We start from the raw sequence: 12,714 nt of genomic DNA, 5'->3' as shown, positions 1-12,714 counted from the left end.
GTAAACAAAACAAATTTTGCAAGTTGCCTTTCCAAGGATTTCTCTCTGGGAAATACAATGGCAGATGATGACATTTCTATTGATTGATCCCACTAGTTATGTTGTGCCTACCTGAAACTCTAAAACAAAGGAAGCTAGCCCTAAGCCAAAGGCCTACTGTCAAAGCTGAGGCAACTCAACTTGGTCCAAGAACACAAATGGCCCAGCTAAGGGAAGAGTCAGTCTAACAATTTTGCATCAAACTCAATGGCTCATCAAGTAGCCCGGCCTATGGCCTGTGCAGACACAGTTGCACTCTTGCTCTACAGGCTATGGAAGCATGATGCTCAGGGAATTAAAGGGTATGTGTGCATGTGTGTGCGTGTGCGTGTGTGTTTGTGTGCATGAGAGAGAGAGAGATCAGAATTGCTTAGTCCCCTTAGTACACAGTAGGCACTCAATATCATTAGTGATTTGTTAATCTGATGAAATGTCAGTCATAAGTAGGGCACTAAACATAAGATTTGATCTATTGCTCATACTTCAAGCTGCCATTTCTGAAAGAGAACATGATCCCCAGACTCCCGTTCCTTGTTCTATGGGTTGAGCTACTGAATTTACTCCCTTTATTTTTAATATTGTATTTCTAGGATTCATGTTGAACATTTCAGAAGATGTAAGGCTCAGCTTCTCAGTCATAGGATAAAAGACAGGCTTGAGAGATGGGTCCCTAATGGCTTTGCACTGCTGAGTACGGCCCTGACCTGGACCATGTGCCCTGCACCCTCCTTGTACAGGGTCTCTATAGCCATGTATGACATGAGGGGAAGGGTGTCTGTATACACAAATCTAAGAGCAGACACAGTCCACTGCATGACACACAGACCCGCTGGCTTTTTTTCACCTCTCCCATAGCAACCAAGTTCTTTGTCTCTCTCTCAGCAAGAAAAGAAAGATGATCCTTAAACACCTAATTTTGGTTGCATGACAGAGGTTCCATATGATATAAAATACCAACTACAAGAGAAAATAGATAAAAAAAATTATAAAACAAAAAACCCTAACACCTAGCACCCTTTGATCTTGTTTTAAATGGAATGTTTTGGACACTTAAAAAAAAAAAAAAAAAAAAAAAAAGGAGGCAGCAAGTGCCTTTTTAATGGATTTTATCCACAGGAAAATGATTACAGCAGGAAAGCTTTAAAGTGTCAGCTGGTAATGCATTTTTCTTTATCCCTTTTATTTTTATTCGGAAAGATATTAAAGGCATATGGCACAGTGCATCATTAATTTCTTATTAATTTCATAATAGGAAGGCAACCAGTAAAAATAGTAGTGGTACAACTTTAAATTACTGAGCTCCTAGGTATTTAATGAGAGACCGAGCGCAGCAGGGGTTCTGTTAAATTAAGTTGTGCCTTCACATCGCAGTGGGGAAACAGGTGTGTATTGGTTTAGAATTATGGAAATGTTGACTAATTCCAAGGCTTGTAATCAAACAGCAAGGCATCCTGTAATATTTTTTCCCTAAGAATATGCATTAATCTTTTATGTCTGGTCCCATTTCTTCCTGCCCACCAAAAGCTCACAGCTGAAAAGAAACCACTTTCATGTTTTTTCCTGTAGCTGTTAAGGGTGATGTTTATCAGGTAAAGCTATACTAAATGCAAGACCGGGAACTCTGTTCCCATTTACCTAATTGGAAATGGCAAGTGTGGCGGCAGTGTGCGTGCTGCGAAGGCTAAGAGCCTACAAATCAGACCCGACATCTCAAAATTTTCATTTAACCCGCCTCAAGTAATTGGGCATACGAAACCGAACAGGATAAAAAGAAAAACCAAAAACAAGCCACAAACCATGTTTTCCAACCCCAGAATCATTGTCTTTAATAGCAGTCTCCAAAATCACCATCCCTGACTTCTACATGCAGTAGTTTCAAGAAAAGAAAAAAAGAGAGACATATGTGCCATTCTTTTAAAATACAGAAGATACTATTGGTTTGCTAAGAAAGGGGTCAGAGAGTAAGATGTCCCAAACAGAAGCACGCTCATCGGTCACTTGTGTGATTTTCAACATGGCTCAGTCACCATATTCACTCTGGGTTTCTTGAGAGCCCATTCATAAATAAAGAAGGCATTTGAGAGCTGTGCTTCTATGGAGACAAATGCAGACTAACCAAAGTTTGTGTTAATTTAAAATAGAATGTGATTTGGCATCAATATACCCTACATGCCAAATGACCACTCAACATTTCAAGCATTTTTAAAAAACAACAACACATACATAGAAGGGATTTGGTTGCGCTATTATGACATAACACTGCAACCTCCTCGAATTTACATTGGGGAAAAAAATCCCATATACATGGAAAATGGAAGCTGAAGTACTACTTTCCTTTTTAAGTCACTTAGACCTACTAAGATCCCCCTCATAAGTTTCAGAGAGAAGTAGTTAATTAAAGTGGGAGGGAGAATCCTCAGGCCACATGCTCGCTTGCTGGATCTTCTCTTTGATTTGCTCACAAGAAAAGGGGAACAGCAAAGGGGTGCGATTCAAGACCAAGGTTCACAATTTATTATTTTTGGGTGATTAAGGAGCTGATGTTGTGAAAACCTTTTGTTGAGTCTTGCCAGTACAAATATCATAAGCTTTTCAATGGATCTAAGGTGCATTACACAAATGCTTTCTCTTGTGGGTGTGATGGGGATAAAATTCGGACGTGTGGTAGGTACATCTACAGAGATAGCTAAGAGACACAAAGGTAGAATTACACCCTGAAAACATTAGGGGCATTCTGGCATTTTTGTTACATTTCTTCTATTCTTACCAAAGCAGGTTTCAATAAAATAATTAGCAATACACTACTTACCACAGGTTCTTCATATAACCAATGCACATCATTATGATATTCAATGAACTCGGCACTGATATTCAAATCAATGGGAGACATATCCAAACAGCATAGGAATAGTCATCTTAGCATGCACTATATAAAATTGCCCCCAAACTCCAGAAATCATGTAGTCTCATAAAGCAGTCACATAAACCAGTTCATTTCTAGAGAATTATACTCTTCTCAGATATTATTGGGAAGGTAATGGGGAAAAAAAGTAAGCTTTGTATTTTCTGTTCTCTATCAACATGAAGCCGCAAACAGGGCATTAAAACATTGACTTTGTTAACCACCATTGACTGCTTAGAAGCCATTATGAGGTTTAATATTATAGCTGTACAGGGTACATTTTGTTCTTTCAAAAGAAAAATCTGAAGACTAAATTTGAAAAGGGGCTCCTGGTGAGTAAAAGCTTTTCCTTTTCCATTTGCTTCTCTTGTGTGAGCTGTTTTTTTTTCCTCCCTTTTAAAGTCTTAGCCCACCCAATACCCTTTGGCAGCCGCTGTGACCCAGTGGGGTCACTCTGATTTTCTAACCAGGGGATACATGGTTTGAGAGCTCTTTCCGTCGGCATTAATGCGGGTGCTTCTTTATGGGCCGGCCAGCTGGTTTGGCTGCCGCAGGGGAGCAGAGAGGTCAGCACACACTCCTCAAAAAACCAAAGTCATTTTTGGCACTAAGAGCCCATAACTAAGAACCTTCAGTTGAAAGGACCATTTTCAAGCAATAAAGTGATTTTGGTACAAAAGTAAACCGACTCACCCCAGGTAAAGTTTTAATATTGTGCAGTGCATTCTGGGCCTCAAGTGCAGCTTTTCTTGTATAAAACGTTACGAAACAACAACCTACAGAGAGAAATGAAAAGGTTTTTAGAAATTTCTGTGAATGCTTTGCTTAGATATAATGGAGACTGTGGTGAACAAATAATCTACTTAAAAGGATGCACAATTTAAAAATAATAAAGCGCATGAGAACAGTAATAACAACATCCCAAGCATTTACACAGTGCCTTTCATCCTGAATCATATTTATTAGCTTCACCTGTGTTGAGATAAATTCATAGCTCTGTGCACAGCCACCTGGAACACAGCCCTTTGGAAATGAGGGTGTGAGGTGGGGGGTGAGCTGGTACTAGGACCGTACAAAGGAAAGTGTTTAATCACAATAGCAGAAATATTAACTATGATTTCCTTAAAGGGTATCCCTAGGACAACACACTTTTAAAACACTTTCTAAACTCAATGGTTTAGACAACTGGATTATAAACCTCTTAAAAGCCTGGATAATGCTCTATTTTATCTCCACCACAGTACATAATGCAAAGTCCCATACATGACATACTCAATATTTGTTTACCAGAATGATAGACTACTTTAACCAGTTAGCAAGTAAGTTCCAATACAGTTGGCCACATGCCCAAACAGGTGTCTGCACACTCTGTCCCACGGATTAAACCTGGCTGTGGCACATCCTCTTGATTCCCTATCTCAGAGCTGATGGGGTCCAGGAGGCATGCCCCTCCGGGAGAGGTGGGCATCCACCCTCTACACAGCCAGCTCCCTCCACCAAAGAAATGGCGTCAGAGCCTTGGACCATTTCTTCTGTGCTGTGAAGGATGGCAGACTCCTCCCTCAATATGTAGCTAAAAAGACTGGGTAACATATCTGGTTAAACCAGATAAAGACTCCAGTTAACAATCTGTTAATCAGCACAGTTTTTTTTTTTTAGCACAACCAGGCTTAGACAAAGGATGTGGACAAAAACTAAACATTTAAAGAAATAAGATGTGCCTTTGACATGGTCTGTCTTTGGGCTGAGGAAAAAAAGGTGGAAAGACGCAGTCACCAAGACAGTACGTATTTTACCCCCTTCACTATAGGATCCTAATTCATGGAGCCAGACAGAGACGGCAAGGACAGCAAGCAACAGGAGAGACACATACATGACCCTTAGGCATCAACACTGGTTGTTCTATTTGTGTGTGTGTGTGTGTGTGGGGGGGGTGATAAAATAAGACCAAGAAGGAAAAAGGCACAGTTGGAGGGCAGGGAGCTGGCACCACTGGCCATCTTTAGAATGCTAAGTTGTTATTCTGATTTTTCAAAACAAATACTCATTCAAAGGCAGAGGGGGAAATAAAAGTACAATACTGTTCAGATAGCATCCCTAAATGCATGAAAGATGCCTCCTCCTCGTTTGGAAAGAGATTTGGAAATCTGTCATATGTTTGATTTCATTGGAATCCATTGAGATTAAATATGCAAAACCTTTTACCTTGAAGACAAAATAGAGTATGAGCATAGCTTCCTGGCATTTAAAAATACAGGCATTGAGAGAAATGAAACACTTAATATATACCACTGGCATGACAGAAGAAATGGGAAATTAGGAGGTTTCTTTAAAGAATCACAAGTGGACAGACTGACCATATTTATATGAGCTTTCATTTCAGCTATTTGGACTTCTCTGACCAGGGTTCATTTAGCCATGCTGCCCGAGGGTGTATTTTTTACTGGACTAATCCATTTAACGAGTGGTTTTAGTTTCTCTGGCATTAGGTAAACCCAAGAAAAGCTATAGGAATGGCTGTAGATCAAGGAATAATAATGCAGCAAAGTCAAGTCCCAGCTTCCAGTACCTATCGTAATCGTTCTAAGAAGAAAAACTAGCAGCTATACTTTGCTAGGCTTGGCATAGAAAGAAAAGCAGAGAAAAGTCCCACCATTGCCTTCTGAAAGCTTCTAACAACCAGACTCTCATTAAGTTCTCTCCCGGTCCTGGCTTACAGAGTTAGATGCCAGATAAGGATGCAAGAGGGAAGGCTCTGAATTTTCCCTTTAACAATCAAAGCTTCAGAAAGAGGCAGAATCTGATACTTTCAAGCAGGTGGGTTTTGGAAGTGTGAAACTTGAAAAAAAAATTAGGGCTGGGATAGAAGTTACAGGATAGTAGTAGTTTGCCTGGGAAGGAGAAAGTTAAGGAATATGTAAAACAAAGCCAGTCTGGCCATGCTCAGAGCTAAGGATGAAGCATTTAAATCGGTCTAAAGAAGTAACAGGAGGTAGAAATGGAGAACTAAACATGATGCTAAGATAAAAGCACAGGAGCAAAGATGATGGAAACTGAAGGAAACTTGTATGCTTGGCCAACCTGAAGAGCGCTGACCAGTAAGCAGTGAGCTCAGGAATAAAGCAAGCTGGCCTGCCTTAAACACCAAACAGAATGCCGGCCATTTCCCACTGCCCCAAACCCACTGGGAAGAACAATTCATTTCTTTTTAAGTATTAATAGGGTGCCCTTGAGGGTGGTAATGTTCCACCATTCCTAGCTATTAACATCTTTATTATAAATTTGGCTAAAGTGTTTTCCTCTTGAACAAAGTTCTTAGGATGGAAGGTGGTTTTTGAGAAAAGGCACGTTGGAAGCTGAGGTCTGAGCAGTGCAGGATGGGGACTAAGGGGAAAAGGAAATGGAGAGAGGAGCCTAACGTACAGAAGGGGAGATGGGAGGATGCCTCAAATCTCAAACTCTGTCCAGTTTAATCGGGGGCCTTCCCTGCCTGTCTGACTGACAAGGTGAAACTGGGCGTTCATGATGTTGGTCCTCTCCAAACTCTGCACAGCTCTTAACTCTCACTCCATGCCCATGTAAACAATGGTTGCTGGTTTTTTTTGTTTGTTTTGTTTTTTTTTAATGCTGCCAAGATCAGCTCTTGTTCTGATTGCAATGCATTGAAGAAGCCCTGGCATAACATTGGTGATACGCTTCCCTCACTACTCACTGGACCCAACCCAACACCTCAGCACCCAACTAGGCACCTTTGAAGAAGGTGTCCCAGCTCCAGGTGGGCACAGCCCGTGGCCTGGAGAGCAGCGCACAGGCTGAGTTTCTGCTCCAACTTGCAGCCTCCACTGGGCCCCATCATGCAGTGAACAATGTGCAGAAAGGTGAGGGTGATGGGGAAGATGACACAATTTGGAGTATCACCCCAAGGCTCTTCCCTTTGGTTTCATACATTTGGATCCTGAGTGACTTGGGAAAATATCTAACTTCCTCTGTACCTTAGCTACTTTAGCTTCATCACTTCCAGGTCAGTGAATAAAAACCAGGTCTGCCTAAAATCCTCCCCAAATTATATGGGCATAAAGGCAAAGTGTTTCATTCAGAACAAATTTTTTAGGTCAAAAGTCAAAAGTTATTTCTTTATCTTTCTTGGGCTAAAAATGTCTAGCACTTCATTCAGCATGCAAAGCAATCCACTTGATAAAAACAGTGTTTGATTAAATTATCTTAAAATTTGCAGGGTAAATACAGAATTATAAATTTAAATAGTTCCCTTAAATGCAGCAATCTGTATTTCTTCCCCGATGGAACTTCAGTCTGTATACTTCCAGCATAAAAAATGTGTTAAAGACTTGTTTCTGTGAGCACTCTCTAGAAACCATAGTCTTTTTAAAAAAATTTTTATCCATATATCACTTGATAAGCTCACTTAAAATTTTCTATTCATTGACTCACAGAGATTATTTCAACAAAGGAAGGGAGAAATATCATTATTTGCCTTGATATGGTAATTACCATGGAAAAAGTTCAGGGAGCTACTACAGATCCCAGAAGATCCATGAAGGTTCAAGAAGGATAGAATTTTCTTTCTTGCCTACTCTAATCGAAGGTACAGCTGTTAAGGGAACCACCTGTCTTCGAGATTCCCTCACACCAGCTGTAACTCGGGGCTGAAATTCACTGGATGCATTTCCAGGTCAGCTGCAGCACCAGATGGCTCAGCAATCTGATTGTGGGGACAGACTCCTCCTCCAGCAGGTCTGCTTCCAGCTTTATCATACGATGGGTGGTTAAACATCTACAACACCCACTGGTGCTCTTCAGTGGTCAGCAGCTGCCACAGGCACCAGAGGGGACAGCTCAACTATGGGGGTTTCAGGAACATTCATGAATGTCAAACATGGGAGAGTCACCCTAGGGCCCCTGAGGGATTAGCAGAGGCTAATGCAGTTTGATGAGTCAGGTGCCTCAGCAAGCCTCAAACCTCCTTTTTCTGCTAAATGCTGCTCATTTTGTTGCTTTACATTTTGGGGCTTTGCTTGTTTGACACTAATAAGCACTTGGACCACACAATTCTCACCACCTTTAGCCACTAATTCAGGAGTTTCTGCTAGTGGCAAGTAGCCAACTTACAAAAGATGAACATGACCTTCCACACCCAAGTTACTTTATGGCATCCTGCTTTTCCAGTTTCATCGATACGATCCATCTTTCACGTGTCCATTTACCAACCCCAGTCCACTGCTCCTTAGAAGGGCTTTTCAAATTCACAGGTAAGATCGGTCAAGTGAGCCAAACACTGTCTCAGGCCTACACAGAGCTCACATGTCCACTGCTGATGACTCCTCCACTGATCATCAAGAGATGCATGAAGAGTCTGAAACATTATTGGTAACACATTAAAGCACGGTGAACATTACATCTCCCTGAGACCTCATTTCGCTGCTTGAATTTGTACATCTAGCAGAGCCCCCAGGTAGGCAACGTAGGACAGATCAAGTGTGATGGTCGGTGGAAGAGGCTGGAAGGGAAGGGCCCGGGTTGCAGAGGGCCCTCGGTGAAGGCCGGGTGCAGGGCCTCAGGTGAGCATCTCTAGGTGACTGCCTGGCACTGAGGGCAGGCAAGAGGTACAGAGAGGCCACTGGTTCCAGAGCCCCTGGTCTGCCACCCCTCTGTCGCCTCAGAGCCCCAACAAGGGGACTGGGAGCCTTTCACGCCCAGGTTCCCAGAAGTGGACAAGTTTAGCAATCTAGTTGCACATGTGCAGCTTGGAAAGTGAAATGTAATCAGTATTATAATTGTGCAGTAAGATTAGAGCATCCTGTATCAGAAGTTGAGAGTGGCAGTTCCCAGGGAGGCTGGCTGCTACACAGTCCAGACAGGGGAGATGCATCTGACTGTATCTCCTCACTAACAGTTTCTGCTGTTACGAAGTGTTCCCTCAGGTATTCTGCAGGCTTAACTGCTGAATAATTTGGGACACTGTCTTGAGGTTTCTGCTATTTCCAAAGACAAAGCTCTGAACAAGACAGGCGCGCGCATGGGCGCACGAGCGCGCGCGCGCACACACACACACACACACACACACACACACACAACAGTAGTATATTTAAAATCATAAAGAAGACACTCAACTTTACTGAAAGGCTTTAATTTTAAATGATCAAGTAGATTTATCCTCAAAGAAACCATCTGGATTATCATAAATCTCTTCAAACCACAGCTGTTTCTCTTGAAAATCTCTGCTTGGAAACTCCTGGTAATGCAGAATTTTTAAAAAATTCACTTCGTTTGTGGAAACAACCAGTTTACACCATGTTTTGCCCCAAGTGAAACAGCAATTTGTTTATATCGTCCAATGTGGAGGGTGGTGTAGACACAGCCTCAAAGAATGATGCCAGAGACCAGATTTGTAAATTACCTCTGCCCCGAAGTAAACGGACATCCTACTCATCCCAGGGACTTCCTCCGAGGTTTCCAGACCTCACCAAGTTGGGGAGGAAGGGAACAAAGGTCTGAGGCTCTGAAGAGCCTTTGACTCTAAAATATAGACAACAAGGCAGTTTGTATCATATCTGTGTGCTTGCTGTAAGGAATCCAGGTATAAGGACAAGAGGTCAGTGACTTGAATGGTTCGCAATTATTGAAAGAGTCGCCCATCAGCTGTAGTGTAGACATTTCAGATCACAGGCCAACGATTCGGCCACAGGAAGCCAGCCCTGCATGCGGCTGATCTAGAGACATTCCTCACACTTCAGCCTGGACTGAGCATGAATTCTCCTGGGAATGGTGCTCTCATAAATGGGAGAAACGGCCTTTTTATTATGTTCTGGCTCTCATGGCAGATTCTTTTTTCTGATGACACTCCAGTAATATCTTCATATCAAAAACTGTGGGACATTTTCTGAAGTGCATAGAAATAACTGTAAACAAGGATGGAAAAGAGAAGGTGAAAAAATGATTTCCCGTAACTCTGTGGCTAAGCCACTAAAATAAAATGTATCTCAGGTTTGGAGCTCATGGTCCTGTGCAAGTAGACACCTGTCTCCTCAGATGGACTCTGTCCACTGGATGCAGAGGGGCCTGCCCATGTCTTCAAGGCCATTCAATGTCATCCACGTAAGAAATCGATGTTATTTGATAAATCTAAGCAAATAAACACTTGAAAACAGCCACAGAATGATCTTCTGATGGCTGTAGCAGACAAATTCAATTCAAAATACATTTGAATTCTGGATGTCAACAAAGTCATCACATTGTGAACTGAAAACCCCTTTAACGGCTGTGTCTGAATTCTAAGGGGCTGACAGATAAAGTGACAAAGGCCCTGGAAGGCTAACTTAGCCAACCCACTGTGGCTTTTCTCTTTCTGTGAATGAAGATCTATTTTGTGCACATTTGCAAGCAAAGTAGGTGCCCGCATTACACAAGTTGCATTGCAACTAGGATCTTGGCTATTTGTCAAGTCAGTCGCATCCAGGCCAGTTGAAGTCAAAAGAGGACACACTCTTTCTCCACCCTTGATTCCCCTTGTGATCTATTTCCTCCTTCAATCTTCGCCACTCTATTGAGAATTTAATACTTTTCCCCAAGTCCAAAGATTGTTGATCGAAGTGGTGTATTTTGTATTCAAGTGAGTTTCCCACACACCAAGCTCTCCACTGTCAGTCATCGGCCTCACCCCTGCCAGCACCCTCGACTCTCAGCTTCTACAAAGCAGTTAAAAGTTCAAAAACTCCATCAAAAGTTCCCTGAATTGTATATTTAAAGAAAACTTAGTGTTGACCTTAAAAAAAGAAGTAGTTTATCAGTGGTCTGGAAGGTGACCCTCAGCGCCATGATGCAAAAGATAATAACAAAATGCCATTCTTTACAAGTACACAGATGTGTCCTTTCCTTGGCCCAAGGTCCACCCACCAAGAACTGGTGCAGCCAGAGCAAAACCATGTCAAATGCACTGTATTAACTTGTGCCCTCCATGGTCCTGGGTGTTGATTTTGTTTACTTTGTCCTCAAAACATGAGTCCCAAGTATTGCTACCAACTACACCAGCCATCACCAACCTTTCGGACCTCACAGACCACCGGTTGGTGACCGCTGAACTATCTGGTAACATGATGATGCAGCTCCCATGCTGCACAGCACAGGCTTGCATTTCTGCTTCCATTTTCTGACTGGGGCACCTCTCCCCCTGGCTATTGTGCCCAGATGTCTGCAGAGGCGCATGCTGAAAGACGCGAAGGTTAGAAATGAAAAAAGTAGCATCCAAGGCAAAAAAAATTAGCTGGGGAAGAACATATAAGAAGATGGAGTTTTGTTTTGCAAGCCATTCACAGCCCCTCTCACACACAAGGTTTTTGCTTTAAACTCAGAAAATCAGAGGAAGTGAACATGGTATTGCTTTCTCTTGGCTTCTATACCCCTTTCACAGAACCACTGAACTTTACAATTCGTTAACTCAACTACCCTAATAAGAAGCTGATAGAAAAGGCAAAGCCATCCTGACAATTATTCGTTGACAGCACCCTTCAAAGTCAACACCTCTCACCGGGGGCTGTGCCCTGAACCACTCAACAGTTTCTGTCTGGAACTCTTTCAACCTCCCTTCATGTCACCAAAAATGTCCTTTTATAATTTAAACCTCTTTTGTTTGAAACTTTTAACTGTCTCCTGGGACAGTGGTTGGCAAACTGCGGCTCTTGAGCCACATGTGCCTCGCAAGCCACGGTTTGGCTTTCTGTTGACTAATGAGTTTGCTGACCACTGGGACAGGGGCTTAATCACAAAGAACAACAATAACCTGTAATTATTGGAATCGAGAGTCTAGATCAGTGGACGGCAAACTCATCAGTCAACAGAGCACCAAATTGCGGCTCACGAGCCGCAGTTTGCCGACCACTGTCCTAGGACAAACCTTTCTTCTCTAAAAGTGGGTCTTCCATAGCCAACATTACAGCTACCCAACACAAATGCCATGTCCTGTAGAAATCACCTTTAATGAAACCATATCCAATTAGCTTAGTTTTATGGAGTTTAATATAATTGGTGCCCTGATGTAGAAAGTATTACCATCTGGCCACTACCTGGGAGGCAGAAAAACAACGCTGCCATTCTGCTCTCAGTGCTTGAATTATGTGGCTGTCATTGTTTGGGTCACCAAATGCAAAAACCCCAGGGAATCCCTTGGGAATTTTACAAAGCAGGAGCTGTACTTCCGGCTGCCAGGGGCAGGGATTCTCTGTTCCTCACAGAGCTCTGACTCAACGTCCCCAGCAGGACCACCTCTCTGCAGCAGATCTGAGCCAACCTATCAGCCAGGGAGAGAACAGTGATCTCACCGGTTCCCTGCAATCCTGCACTCTTCCCTCAGACACTGAGCCTGATGTGCAGTGACCACATGACCACGCTCTAAGTGGCCACAGGCTACTGCCAGCCTCCTGCTGCCCTGGGGACTCCTCTCGGAGAAATCACCTCCTGATGCTCCACAGCCCCGTGAGGACAGGCTCACTCTCTAAATCTGCCAGGAAAATTGAGTTTCGTTCTTTCTTTCTTTTTTTACCCTAGATTAAATCTACTGCATTTTCAAATCATTTGGAAAAGCAACTGAGGAGGAATGTGCACAGCTGCGTGTGTGCTGCATACTCCTCACCCACTGTTATGTAAACACAAGGGGAGCAGGACACAAGCAGAAAAAGTATCAAGGACAAAACTGCTAGTATCTGCTTTTCCCCCCTTCACCCTGGGCCTTTGAAATAAAACACTTATGTTGAACCATTACA

General features: G+C 42.7%; 1 protein-coding gene across 12 annotated transcripts in view; it reads right to left on the bottom strand.

The window, feature by feature from the left end:
* Nucleotides 1–12,714, bottom strand: part of CELF2 (CUGBP Elav-like family member 2) — a 534,510-nt gene that overhangs the window by 105,597 nt on the left and 416,199 nt on the right. For all 12 annotated transcript variants that reach the window (XM_045588688.1, XM_036407861.2, XM_036407878.2 and 9 more), the window contains one exon: nt 3,635–3,717. In XM_045588688.1, the coding sequence (XP_045444644.1) occupies nt 3,635–3,717 (83 nt within the window). The remainder of the gene's footprint in view (nt 1–3,634; nt 3,718–12,714) is intronic.

This window comes from Pipistrellus kuhlii, unplaced genomic scaffold, assembly GCF_014108245.1.
Source record: "Pipistrellus kuhlii isolate mPipKuh1 unplaced genomic scaffold, mPipKuh1.p scaffold_m20_p_1, whole genome shotgun sequence".
Taxonomy (NCBI): domain Eukaryota; kingdom Metazoa; phylum Chordata; class Mammalia; order Chiroptera; family Vespertilionidae; genus Pipistrellus; species Pipistrellus kuhlii.
This window is presented reverse-complemented; position numbering and strand designations above follow the sequence as displayed.